At 37.7% G+C, this 14,734-nt stretch overlaps 1 protein-coding gene across 3 annotated transcripts in view; it reads right to left on the bottom strand.

The window, feature by feature from the left end:
• The window catches only part of MBD5 (methyl-CpG binding domain protein 5), a 95,386-nt gene that overhangs the window by 45,734 nt on the left and 34,918 nt on the right, over positions 1-14,734 (bottom strand). The window contains exons 4-6 of one of the 3 annotated variants that reach the window (XM_019473620.1): positions 10,761-10,818; positions 875-1,126; positions 445-579 (exon numbers count right to left, since the gene is read on the bottom strand). In XM_019473620.1, the coding sequence (XP_019329165.1) occupies positions 445-557 (113 nt within the window). In that variant the 5' untranslated portion in view covers positions 558-579; positions 875-1,126; positions 10,761-10,818. Of the gene's footprint in view, positions 1-444; positions 1,127-10,760; positions 10,819-14,734 lie in introns of all 3 variants that reach the window. The other 2 variants (XM_019473621.1, XM_009285293.2) reach the window with 2 other exon arrangements.

Raw genomic sequence — 14,734 nt, 5'->3', positions numbered from 1 at the left:
CATCTGGGAGTAGGCAAAAGACAGCAGAGATTTCTCATCATCTCAGGTGTGGCATATAACTAAACCTCTGGTTAGTTTCATTGTAAAAGGTTTGAATAATAAAGATATTAAGTAAGGTTAAATCTGCTACTGCTCAGCTTTAAAATCCGTATGACAATAATAAGTAATAAAGAACTATTCATGCCTAAAGCAAAATGTATAGTAAGGATTATAAAATTTTCAAGACCAAGCAATATTAGATTTGGGAGTACGTTAAGGGCATGCAAAGCACAACTGACATAAGTGGGCTCCACTACTATCAGCAGAAAAAATGATCTCGCACTTCCAAAAGAACAAGCCCTTGAAGTTTTTGAGTACAAAGGATTAGCTGAGTCACTGACTTACCACACGTTCTGGCAAAACTACAACAAAAACAAAACCAGTAACCGCCTCAGATAACCTTACCTGATATAGAGCACTCCGCTTTGGTCCACCCGTCGCTGCCAACCAACGGGAACTTGCACTGCTGGTGGCCCTCCATCCGTGTCCCCTCCGTCACACTCCTTTCCACCATTCATTTTTCTGTTTCTGTTTATGAGTCTTCAAAGATATCAACAGTAAGATGATATCCTTTTACTACATGTCATCATGGCCTCCCAAAGAAGGCCATTCAGTACACTTTTCCCCAAATTGTACAAAGTGCATTGGGAGGCTCCAGCTCAGTTTGAAACCAAGTCCTTAAAAGTGGCCATTTTTGTTAATGAGTCAGTTTCCCATTATAATCCACATTAAATATGCAATGTTTAACTCCTTATATATTCATAAGGATGAACTATATAGATAAAAATTAGTGCTTCCAACTTGGGAAAATCATAATTCACCAATCCTTTGTTACCTGTCAGAAAGGAGAATGGGGAAAAGGAGAATTTCTAGTTCAACAGCATGGCTCCAAGCTTGATGACTGTCTAAGAAAACTTGTATTTTGTGAAAGCTCGTCTCATTTTTATAAATATGAGTCAGATCTAATACCTCCAGGTATTATACCCTTTATATGCCACATTCTTTTTGTTTTCTTTTTATCTTCCGTTCATTATCCAAGTTGTCTTCTTGAGTTTCTTTCATGACTCCCTGGCTCCAATAAAACAGCCTGAAAAATACAGATATAGAAAACACATGAGCCATTTTCTGAAGTCTTTCAGCCCAGTTCCGTAACTCATGAAGATGTATACAGCTGCATCCATTTAAAGAGCTTAGAATCACAATTTTAAATATCAATGGAGCCATGAAAATAAGGCTTAGGGTAAATATAATCCTGCTAGCATATTCTATTTATATGTGGATGCAACGGAGCTACATCTTAAAAGCTACGAGAGTGCAGCTGTTATTAAACAGTTAATGTACAGTTTGGGTGAATTAAGGGATGTATCTTTTAACTGAATAGTTTCACATATGCTTCTGTTCAGAATTATCAACAGACGACTAGCTCAATTAATGCCCTTTAAAAATTGTTTATAAAACTGAATGAATTTAATGTAAAGGAAACTGCTTCTAGGGTTGATAATATTCATAAAAATGGAAACCCCCTGCATTTAGACTAAATTAAAACAATCACCTCACAAAAAAATTCTGTAATAAAAAGGGAAAAGCCAGCATCAATGCACTGATGTCAGAATACCTACGAAACAACCTGAAAATCATAAGTAGTAATTCCCCCCATATGATTACACTGTATGAGCAAATCTTCATGAAAGAAGTTCAGAATGATGTGAACTGTGTTATTCCCCCAAAACAGTTTTTCAAGTTGACCAGGTGAGACTTAACTCTTGAGATCGGACGTTTTATTACGGTGAGACAAACATGGAATATGCGATTCAAATAGTAAATACGTCAGAACAAACGACAATCCTAGAACTCAAATGTAAGATGGCATTGATGACCATTGTAGTAACAATGCTAACAGGTTTTATTTGGAATCGCATGTCAATTCTGCCTTATTCCTAGTACTAATGTACGTTTTAAAACATAGTAACGTTTTAAAACATAGTAAATGTTACTATAGATCTGACTGATTTTAATAAGAAAAGGTGCTTTGAGATAGAAATGGAATATAAAGACTTAGGATCCTACAACATTTTTGCAACAACAGTACCAACACCACATTACATCTATATTTAACAGTAACAACAGCTCCTTCCTTCAAGACCACCAAAGGAAGACTAGAGAGGCATAAATACAGTCCTCGAAAATACTCCCTTAAGTACACTTATGCAGTACATTCTCTTTAGATGTGCTACCTTATAAATGTAAAGTTCAAAATGCTACATAAAGAAGAAAAATAGCCATGGTATTTACAAGAAGGATGTGGACTAGAAAGGAGCCGGCTGGACATACCCCCTTGAATAAGGTGCTGAAATCTAAAGAATAGAGTGCGATTTTCGGAATAAAGAGTGCAATTTTCTGCAGGACGAAGCCTTCTAGAATAGCCTGGCACTGTTTTGCAGGGATCTGTTTCAATTTTCCTACATTCTGGAGCACTCCAATAGGATGTAATCCTTGGCCGGCCAAAATTGGGGAAGGGATGAGGAGACTATGATGAGATCCTGCTCGCTGACAGTGGAGAGGTGACCGAGTACCAGCTAGCGAAGGTTAGAGTCAATGTCACATCAAACACCTTGCCATCTCTCATATGAAAACAATCTATCCTTTAATCTCTAAATCTGGTACACAGAAATAGGATTTGGAGAGCACTTGGCAACAGTTCAAGACTCTCTCAGGTTTTCAGTTTAGAAGTTTTGGTGTTTGATTGGTTTTGTCCTGATCAAGAAGGTAGCAGATGATGTTTCATCAAAACCAAGGCAGATTTTACCTTCAAGTTTCAGCATTATTGCTGAATGCTGCGTTGGCATTTTTGTTACAGGTCCCACGTAAGGCTAAAATAAGTAAATAATTCCCCTATTATTTTAAATGAAAATTAACTTTCTGTAATATAGTAAAATCAGAATCAGAAAATACATATTTAAAATACTGGAAGCACATAGTGCAGAAAAGGTTGCTCATCTCTTAGGCCAGTCTTGCTGTGGCTCATGTTGCTATTTAGGGCAATTGCACTGGATCCATTACGAGAAAATAATAGCCATCAATTTCTTTTTTGCACAAGCAGCGAGAGACACTTTGAAGTAACCTTATATTTCTACTGGTTCTGCAATGCTCTGCCTCAGCTAACATCCCATTCCATCACCACCGTATTACTTATCATCATCTAATCAGATAAACCATTTTTCTGTACTGCACATAGCTTGAAATAGTACTAAAAGAGGCAAAAGAATTCACTTAACCGCTTCGTCTGTGGAAAACATTTAAATATTTTTACTCAGTACAGTGAATCGGAATAAAATGGCTGCTTCAATCATATACCTTCAGTCAAAGTTTATTGTTTGTATCACTTTTTCTTGAGAAGTACTAGAGACTAAAGAACTGTAAACTAACACAAGAATTTGAGTGATGTAAAAAATAAAAATGAATCAGAGCACAGGTATGATGATCCACGTTCCATTCTACCCCAGGTACAAAAATACTTCAACCACCACACTCACCCTAAGCAGAGAACAGTGAACAATGCTATTCACATCATCGAAGTTTGACCTTTTATCTTGTAATTTACTGTGCTCATATGCAAGCTGGGGTCTGTGAGGACACACCGATGTGCCTGTGTGCAATGAATTACAGAAAAGAGGGCTAAGGCTCCCTGGAAGCTTCTTAATACACGGCTAATCAGTGTGTAACTAGCCATGTAAAAGTACACAGTTAATCAGTGTGTAACTAGCCATGTTTTATGTGTTTATAGGAGAACGCTCATGGAAGCGAGATTTTTTTCACTAAACCCCAGCGCAGTTCTGTGCAGATTTCCACAGACTGCAGGCAATAAAATACCCAGTACATATTGCAACCATTGCATATTTCTCCTGGGCACGAATGGCAGAAGTAAGAGATTGCCATTAGGGAAGTGATCATGCCCCTGTACTCGGCACTGGTGAGGCCGCACCTCCAATACTGCGTTCAGTTTTGGGCCCCTCACTACAAGAAGGACGTCGAGGTGCTGGAGCGTGTCCAGAGAAGGGCAACGAGGCTGGTGAGGGGTCGGGAGAACAAGTCTTAATGAGGAGTGGCTGAGGGAACTGGGGTTGTTTAGCCTGGAGAAAAGGAGGCTGAGGGGAGACCTCATCGCTCTCTACAACCACCTGAAAGGAGGTTGTAGCGAGGTGGGGGTCGGTCTCTTCTCCCAAGTAACCAGCGATAGGACGAGAGGAAACGGCCTCAAGTTGCGCCAGGGGAGGTTTAGATTGGACGTGAGGAAAAATTTCTTTACTGAAAGAGTGGTTAAACATTGGAACAGGCTGCCCAGGGAAGTGGTTGAGTCCCCATCCCTGGAAGTATTTAAAAGACGAGTAGATGAGGCGCTTAGGGACATGGGTTAGTGGGCATGGGGGTGTTGGGTTGACGGTTGGACTCAATGATCTTAGAGGTCTTTTCCAACCTTAATGATTCTATGATCAATGTTTCAGTACAGAAATCCTTCATTAAACTGTTTAGCATGTGCAGAGCTGATATGTGTTATTTTATTGAACTGCATAACACCACAGAAAAGTTAAGCGCAGTACAGGTCTCTCCAAGAAGAGTTAAACCTCTCAAATCTGGTTCAACAAAGTATTGTTGAAATTTGCATATTGCCAATAAGCAGTTAGCAGCCAAACAAAGAAGATGGAGCTAAGGAAGACAGCAGGGAAAAAGAGGATGGGAGTCACTTAAACCAGGCTGGGTCTGGCTCTTTTTCACCCTATCGCTGGCGCAGGCTGGTTTTATAATACATTTTATACAATAAGGCAGCCTAGAGGAGAAGCTGCAAGTTTAAAGGGACAACTGGAGGGGGCAGTGGCACCGCTCTACTAGTTTTGGCAAACTGTTCTGTGATTGAAAAAAGACATTTAAACCCCAACAGGGATCAGCCTGACCTGAATGCTCTGACATACAGAGCATCCATTTGACTACTCAAAGCTTTACTTTCCTTACCAGTCCAGAATCTTCCAACTCGATGGCAGAAAAATCCCATCCCTTTTGTCGTACCATTTTCCCTTTCTCCATCAAAGTATTCTAACTGAAGTACTTTGGATTGGCTTAGAAAGTATTTGGATTTTGGACCAAATCCAAAGTATTTTGGACACTGGATTCTATCCAAAGGCCTGATTTTCATCAACCCATGTAATAAATACCTCTTCTCTGTAATCTCATAACAACTCCAGACAACTCATGTTATCTCACCACGAGTAACACAACTTTCCACATCTAAATCAATTACTTCTTTTTTCTGTGCGCCAAGACATGCCGTTTAGATTTGTTTTGCAGTCCAGTTTCATTACAATATGCTTAAAAATATTTCATTGGAGAACTATGCAAAACTACACTGAATTGTTTGCCCCCTTTAGCCCGCTCAAACCCTTCCCCGCGTGCAAAATTTCTCCTTAATTTTCATATGCTGAAAGTATGTTTTCAATTTTTAATGCAACTGTCACTTTTTGAAATGTGTTTTAAGAAGCCTCTTTGCACACTCAGCTGTTAATGTTTACTTCAAAAATTTTTTAGTCAAGTGGTAAAATAGAAAACTTGGTACAAAGTGAAAAGAAACTTAAATTAGATACTAATAGTCTGGATTTAGATCTGTCACGTATGATATGAATACCAACATAACATTTCTTTTATCAGTAAGTGGACATAAAGCCAGTTAAGACAAACTTTGACAGCCTAATATTGCAAAGATGCTCCATTACTTTTTTCTTAAATGAACTGTTAAGTGTCCTAACAATTCCATGTATCACAGAGAAAGGCTCCTTAGAGGTCTATGATCAATGACTGCCTCTCTGATGCACAAAACCCAGCGCTTAATTATGGAATGACCAGATTTGGGGTATAAAGTTTTGCAAACCCTTAGAACGTACACAAAACGCTGCTTATAGATACAAATTGCAATCTCACTCCCCAGGCTTTCCTTTCTATCACAGAAAAACCTACAAAATACATTCAGAAATAGAAACGCCCCCAAATTACGGGCTTGGGGTTTTAGAACTAACAGGAAGTTTTAGCTTCTTAAGAAGCCTTATTTTCAAACCACGCAGAGTTAAAATGAGTTTTTATTTAGTTATCGCTTGCACATTATTTATCTGTTTAAGTCTATCAAAGCAATTAGGTTAGGATTCTCCTCTATCATCTAATTAGATACAAATGTTGCATCACTTTTTGGGAATGCTTTTCCATTTTGAAAAGAAGCATTCTCTTGACTAATTAGATTGGTATTGAATACTTTATGAAGCCCTATTTTTAGGCGAGTGATTCAACAAACAAATGTGCCTGAAGTATAAAGGAAACCTTTCTTCCTTCAACCTTATCTCATTGTATTGGTATCCAGGACTATAATACAGCTGTATACATGATATACTCTGGCCTTTGGTTTGAGAAAGACATCTTCATCTTACTCATAAATACAGAGTATTAAGAATACATTGCAACAACCAGAAAATTGATCTGCACTGAATGACTTAATTAAAATGATACATTTTATATCGCCCTAGTGTCGAATCACTTTATTCTAGTCCAACTACCTTTGGTATTAAATTATTTTGAACTGTATAAAGGACAGTTTTATTATGTACTATAACAAGGCTTATGCATTCCTAATTTATACAACTTTTGATGCTGTAGAACTTTTTAGGATCTGAAGACCCCAATTTAACCACTCTATAAGATGACAGCTATTTGGATGAATTCACTCATAAATAGCAAAAATGTCAAGAGTCCAGGCCACTGTACCTATCTCTACAACCACAGCCAGCGACCTTTACCAGTAGTCCACTGGACATGCCCCAGCTCAGCCAGCCCTGCGTACCTGCACGTGGATGAACAGAACCCTGTATTATTTGGTTTCCTATGCTGTTAGACCACATGATCAAAGCAGTCACTTCAGACCTACTATTTAGGAATCTACACTAATAAAACAATAAGGAAAAGGTTCTCACGGAGAAAGACTGATTTACGTTCGTGGATTCTAGCTGATCATTAAGAGCACACAATATGAATCTCTTCTCTTGGAGCATTTTGGACTTGCATGCCATTAACTAATCAGAAGTTGTAACCTTACATCGGATATCCTTCCTATCAATGCTCATAGTGCAGGTGAAAAGTAGAGTTCATTGAGCTGCAATGTATCTTCAGTTTAGGAGATTTAACCGTGGTGGTGCTTAGTTGCCGACTGAAATTAAACCACGACAATCGGATATCCTTCCTATCAATGCTCATAGTGCAGGTGAAAAGTAGAGTTCATTGAGCTGCAATGTATCTTCAGTTTAGGAGATTTAACCGTGTCGTTACAGTTGTCCAAGGCAATAGCTGAACTGGGAGGGAGCGTGATTCTTTCAGCATCCTTTATTTAGCGTACGTATAGTACCCAAACCCAAAACTTGCTCAGAGTATGACTGCCTTTTAACACATCTATCTGTGTAACTCCCGGAGTTGGGAGCAATTGAGGTTTTCACTTCCAATGAAAGAATGGAGAAAGTCCATCCTTTGTGTACACGTGTGCACATATGCATACACACACCATCTCTGAGCGGGTTTTGACAAAAAGCAAAACTGAGCCACATGACAATCAAAAAAGATGGCAGGAGACAAAAGGATTTTCTTTTTAAACCTCAGCTCTGTCTACTCAATAAGAATTTAATAAATATAATGGTCACCCGATAGAGTCCCTACAAGAATACAACAGAGTCATAATGCTCTTTCAGGCCTTCCACCACATTAATTTTCTTCTTTACAAGGGAAATAGGTCAAAACTGTGTGCATGTCAGATAGGCCTACTTTACTGTCAAAATAATGGAAGCACTCAGATTTTTTAAAAATTAAGACTAATATTTGGTATGCAATTTAAATCAACCAAGTTATTCTGTAGATAAGAATCATGTCACCATTATCAAAACCTGTCTTAGGGAATACTATGAAATAGAATATTACTAACCCACATGTCAATAAGAAGTGAAGAAATGTTATTACACCCACTTTGTCACTTTAGCAGAACTCGTATAAGGAAGTGAGGAACTTGTCTAATACACGATGCCCATCTTCAGCAACCTACAAATCTAGGAAAAGCAAACCTGGACTTGGATGTTTTCTCTTTTTTTTTTTTAATGGCCAAAAGCCATTCATACATTTACTTTTCAATGGTCTTGTTTCAATCTGCAGACATAAAGCTAAAACAATCTTATACAAACTGGTTATTTTTTCATTTTCTGAAACAAGAAAGCAAGTAAAAGTACTGCGTAGCAGGGAGGAGTTGCATAGTGAGGTTCCTAGCTGAGGAATTTAAAGGTCTAAGCTTTCTATAATATAAAGAAAAATTATACTTGAACTCTTTTACTGAACAGCTGTTCTACAGTTCTTTTTCTTCTTTCTTCATGACGCAGTGATGATACATCATCAGTTCTGCAACTGGGAAGGCCACTTTTTTTGGGCTTTCTTTGAATAGGAATTTCTGTCTCCTCCAAAACCTATCTTGCTGTAAGAAAGCCACAATTCTTAGAGTATTTTGATTTTGTTGATGTAATGCTTTTCCAGAATTTAGTATTTTGGAGCAAACACAAGTACATCTTAATTCTTTGTGGCTTCAGATATTTTTCATGGTTATAACACTGACCAGCTGAGATTCTGTTAGCTCTACAAGAAACTATCAAGCTCTCGAAAAGTCTATCAGGGAAAGTTACCATGACTCCACGTCAAGGAAAAAAGATGACCGCAAAATGTGGAAGAAAAAAAGCAATCTGCATCTACAAGAGAGAGAATTCAGACCTTCCAAGACCAACTGACCCAACAGAAGAGGATATTAAGATAGAAAAATCTGCTTTGTCACAGTGGGATCACTCTTGCTAACGTAACACGCATTTATTAGAAAATGACCACTGCAGACATTCACAGTTGTCGGAAAAAGTGATAAGGAAGTTAAAATTAACATAAACTTAAAACTCTAATAGCAACACACTGATTATTATGAAATGATTTAGCGATAAATATTTTAAAGTTTCAGACCAAAGTTGAAATTACTTCAAAAGGAGATCCCAGCACAGGAATAAACAAATAACAAACTTCTTTCAATTCTCATGTTTCAGGCTTCCAAAAATCTGAAATTATTAAATATATTTTTGTAACGGTATTATAAGGAAGATTATATGAATTTCAGGAACATCTGATACAGAATGTTCTTAAGGTATCTAATAAATAGATGCAGAAAATAAATAGATAATAACTATTTGTAAGCGGTCAGTGCTAATTGACAGCTTTGCTGTACATTATTGACTTACCGGTTACTAGGGAAATACAAATTTGTGAAAACAAAAAAGTTAAATTTTAAAAGAAAAGAATATTTAAATGTAACTATTTCAAAACCTGAACATGAAAACTCAATTAGATTTTTAGATACGCAGTTAAAAAAAGGAAAAAATTGGATTGCTGGAAATATGCTGGAAGGCTGGCGTAACAATTACCAGATTAGCCCCAGATCTCCATTAACTGTGCACTGTAATATCAAAAATTAAGCAATAAATGGTAAAAATGAAAGTTATACTCCCATATCTTAAATGCAGAGGCCTCAATTAACTATATAAAATCCTTTGTATTAGACACCTGGAGTTCAGGACACGACAATATTTAAATCATTTGAATAATTCAGATTCAGTTTCTATGCAAGACAATGTCAGAAACATAGGAGGATTGCAAATTAAACCTGTAAATTATGCTTTTGTGCCAAAGTAATAAGTCACATGACTATACTATTTTTAGACACACGGCATTTTTTCTGTAGGTCTTATTTTTCAATTGTTTACTGAATTATGTATCTCTACTCAGCAATTTCCCTCATGAAATACTCTTAAGATATTAAAAAAATATGATAACATAAAAATCAGCTATTCAGACACCTTAATGCAAACTCTACAGCCTTATCTGGCATAAATGTAATAGTGCTTGAGAGCTTGGGCTGCCTCTTGAAATCTGGTATGCTACAAACCTGTACAATATGATAGATGAATCTCTATCATTAGTAGATTATTACTCACTGTCTTTCAGTGATATACTAATTGAATGTGTAAGTATTTGGAGAGTTTGGCACAGCTGTTTTATTTAACAGATAGGCAGTTCTCTCTGTTTTCTAAAAGAGGACTCAGCTGTTCAAGGATATTTAAAAAAAAAAAAAAGTGGGTGATTTTAATCCTTTTAAATGCTTTCACTCCATGAAAATTATGACAAATATTTCTTTCTTGAGATACAAGAGGTCCATTAATTGTAAGTTTAATCATTTTTAAATGAATATCTACGAAGATTTGTATACATGACCTTTCCTTCTATAGCAGCTTCTTCTACTTACACTGGTCTGAGTCAGCTGTTTTATGAATATACCATTCGATTTAAAAATACTCTTTCTCACCCTCTTATTAAAACATCACATTTGGTTTGTTATTTAAGATCTATGAAATAAGTAATGCAAATATAAAGTACTTTTTAATATTAATTAACAGATGAATATACCATTCGATTTAAAAATACTCTTTCTCACCCTCTTATTAAAACATCACATTTGGTTTGTTATTTAAGATCTATGAAATAAGTAATGCAAATATAAAGTACTTTTTAATATACTAATTAACAGTAGGCCACAGGATTAAAAAAAAAAAAAAAAAAAAAAGCCTGACCTTTTTCCTCATTAAGCATTAGACTGAAGGTGGATATGTTCATCTTGTTCATTCCAAGCTGAAAAATAAAGAATCAGTTGAAACAGAAGATAAGCAATAGCAAGCAATACAGTCCACTTATGAGGTTAAGATTTCAATATTAAATGATTCTTAATTATTTCTTCATATTTATAAACACTTAATCAGAGAGGTTTCTTAGAATATTATTCCTCCTTTGAAACTGAAATAACTGTTTCCACGTCATACTTTGTACACACTTCATTTCCATAAAACGTCATGAACACAGAAAAAAATAATCTAATATTTAAGAAAATGCTAATGTACAACTTCTTTTTAAAAAATCTACTCTACTAAAGTTTAATCTGGATTCTGGCAACAAAGATGGTAAAGTTCTCAACTGTACACACGCCACTAGTTTCATATACAATTTTGTGCTTCATGAGTGAAAAACCTCTTTCCTGTCTGGCCGTCCCATCGCCTTCACTCAGAGATTTACTTTTAAGAAAGCCAGGGTATTTTTACCCTACTAAAATGAGCAAAGTACCTAAACGTTAGCGTCTGTGTATTTTTGGCTTGAATTTTTATATAACAATTATCAGACGTATTCACACTGACACCTTAATAAGGATAAATTTCGTTGTCCAATAAACTGTGAAGACTGCAGTCTGGCTCCTAGAAAATGAAACATTTGTTTTTATGATAATAAAAAGCAATCTATTCTCCACTTCAGTACAGGGGTTGTGAAACTTTCCTTGGAGGTGTTTTGCCATCCAAACACGACATCGTTAGGTTTAATGTAGAGCAAGATGGTACCTGGTAATGATGCTCAACTCTGTCCTGCCAGGTATCCATGGCTTTGCTCACTTGATGCACTATAAAACCTGATTTCACTGCATGTGCAATAGAATTCACATATGCTAAGCTAGAAAAAAAGGTTTGATTCTCTTCAGAAGGAACTAAACAAAAGGGTGAATCACATTCAAGCTTGACAAGTATAAGAGAATTCCACCAGCTCGTCAAACCAGAGAAAAGAAAAATGAGAGTAAGGACCACAGGCACCCAGAAATTAAAACCATGTGTCCCTTTAAGGATGCAGTACACCCAAGAGTTTAAGAACAAAGCTCAAAAAAAGATGAAAACCTAGAAAATGCACTACTTCATGCCAATCGAAGGACAATGTATTGTGCCAGATACTAACTTAAAACTCAAACAGTCCTTTATTCTCTGAATAGGCTTGAAACATGTCTCTGGAAATGCAGACTGTAGGGATGTAACACAGATATTTAGCATGTTCTGGCACCATGCTCCAAAAAGGGAGCTATTGGGAAAAATGTAGGCAAAGAATCAGTTAGTCAGCTCTTCATCGCAACATATTTAAAGCTTGATCAAAAGAAATTCATTTAGTAACACAAATATATTCTGTCACAAAAAACCCTCCATAAACAAAGCCATTAGTGTCACGAACAAATGCCATAAACTCTTGGCATAAAAATCTAAGAAACATGAATTCAAGCTACAGACAGGTACGATAGCTTCCCACGTTTGTTTTGCGTGTATTTATTTCTTATGCTACACTTCAGCCTACCGTCTCAACGGAAATCTGAATTCAAGGAAATCAGTGGCAAACTTCCAAAGGTTGCTGAACCTGAATTTCACTCCATTTTAAATAAGAGCTTTGCAAAGCATTTCAAAGCATTTTATTTAAGAAAAAAGGGTCTTTGTATTTCAAAGCATTTTATTTAAGAAAAAAGGTCCTTTGGTTGAGTTTTTTTGTAATGAAAACTGCTGCACATAAAGACCTTTAAAACCACATATCTTAAACCGAAGTATATTATCAGTAATAGAAAAAGTTTGCAGGGAAACAAACCAAAGCTAATCCCGCAATTAAATTGACAGAATTACAGAAACTGAGGATCTGAAGAGGGATCTCAGGAGAGCAATCTGCTCAGCCCACTGCCACTGGCGGAAGGTCAAAATTACCAAGATCGTCTCTGAAAGCTGCTTCTTTATGCATTTTTAAAAATTTCCTATCATAGTTTTCATGACAGTTATAGGTAAAATATCCCAGTTTTTCATCCATATTTGCAGTCAGATATGAGGTAAAACAAAAAAGCTTGGACTGCTTTCTCTTTACATCTATCCTAAATTATCCTTTGTGCAAATTGAACTTGCTTTTCTTTCTTTTTTAAATCTACAGAGCAACTGCCACCATTGCTTTTATAAAAACCTCTTATCTTTTTAAAGCCTTATGCCCATCCTACGGTGTTCTCTTTTTTCCTAGAATAAACAATCCCAATCCTTTCAGCTGTTCTTTAACAGTCCTGCTTTCTAAATCTGTCACTAGCTTGTTGCTCTGCTTTGTCTTCTTCTGGCTAATACAAATTTTCTTTAAAAGCCAGTGTCCAGTACCGCAAAGTACATTCTACCTAAGGTCTCACTGACGGTGAACACATACCGAGTCTTGTGTCAGACATTGGTACTATACACGCTGAAAAAATTTCCAGTGCTCTACGAATGAAGATTTGTGATTTCCCGCCCCGGCTCTCCAGTTTTCTTCCTCTTGTAGAAGTAACATGCAATGGAAACTCAGAAGTTTCTGAAAAAGGTATGATTTTTTAATGCATTTTTGGCACTGGTGAGGCCGCACCTCGACCACTGTGTTCAGTTTTGGGCCCCTCACTACAAGAAGGACGTCGAGGTGCTGGAGCGTGTCCAGAGAAGGGCAACGAGGCTGGTGAGGGGTCTGGAGAACAAGTCTGATGAGGAGCGGCTGAGGGAACTGGGGTTGTTTAGCCTGGAGAAAAGGAGGCTGAGGGGAGACCTCATCGCTCTCTACAACTCCCTGAAAGGAGGTTGTAGCGAGGTGGGGGTTGGTCTCTTCTCCCAAGTAACAAGCGACAGGACAAGAGGAAACATGCACCAGGGGAGGTTTTAGATTGGATATTAGGAAAAATTTCTTCACTGTAAGGGTTGTCAAGCATTGGAACAGGCTGCCCAGGGAAGTGGTGGAGTCACCATCCCTGGACGTATTTAAAAGATGTGTAGATGTGGTACTTCGGGACATGGTTTAGTGGTGGACTTGGCAGTGCTAGGTTAACGGTTGGACTTGATGATCTTAAAGGTCTTTTCCAACCTGAATGATTCTACGACTCTATGATTCTCAAGCAAAACATGAGTGCAGAAAGTAAGAAACATTTTTAAGGAGTGAAGAGATCCTTATGGAAGGAGAAACTCAAGAAAAGAAGGTTTAGGGGAGATCTTACTGACTCCCCAAAGGGATGTTCCATACCATAGGACGTCATGCTCAGTATATAAACTGGGGGAAAGCTGCGGGGGGACCGCTGCTCAGGAACTGGCTGGGCATCGGTTGGCGGGTGGTGAGCAATTGCATTGTGCATCCCTACTTTGTAGCAATTGCATTGTGCATCACCTACTTTGTATGTTCTTTTATCATTATTATCATTATTTTCTCTCCCTTTTCTGTCCTATTAAACTGTCTTTATCTCAACCCACGAATTTTACTCCCCCCCCCGATTTCCTCCCCCAACCCACCCGGGGGGGGGGGAGTGAGTGAACGGCTGTGTGGCGTTTAGCTGCCTGCCGGGTTAAACAACAACATGTCTTCAACTAGCTAACTTGTGGTTAAGGAGAAGATGGAGCCAGAATCTCCTCCGACACCCACAGTTAAAGGACAAGCAGCAGACACGTGCAACATGGAAAGTTTTGAATACATATTAGGAAAATTAAGGCTCTGGGGGGATCTTCTCAATGCGTATGAATACCTGAAAGAAGGGGGCAAAGAAGATGGGGCTAGGCTCTTTTCAGTGGTGTCCAGTAACAGGACAAGAGGTAACGGGCACAGACTGAAACACAGGAGGTTCCGTCTGAACATCAGGAAACACTTTTTTACCGTGAGGGTGACGGAGCACTAGCATAGGTTGCCCAGAGAGCTGGTGGAGTCTCCATCCATGGAC

The sequence above is a fragment of the Aptenodytes forsteri genome, unplaced genomic scaffold (genome assembly GCF_000699145.1).
Source record: "Aptenodytes forsteri isolate BGI_AS27 unplaced genomic scaffold, ASM69914v1 Scaffold380, whole genome shotgun sequence".
NCBI lineage: Eukaryota > Metazoa > Chordata > Aves > Sphenisciformes > Spheniscidae > Aptenodytes > Aptenodytes forsteri.
This window is presented reverse-complemented; position numbering and strand designations above follow the sequence as displayed.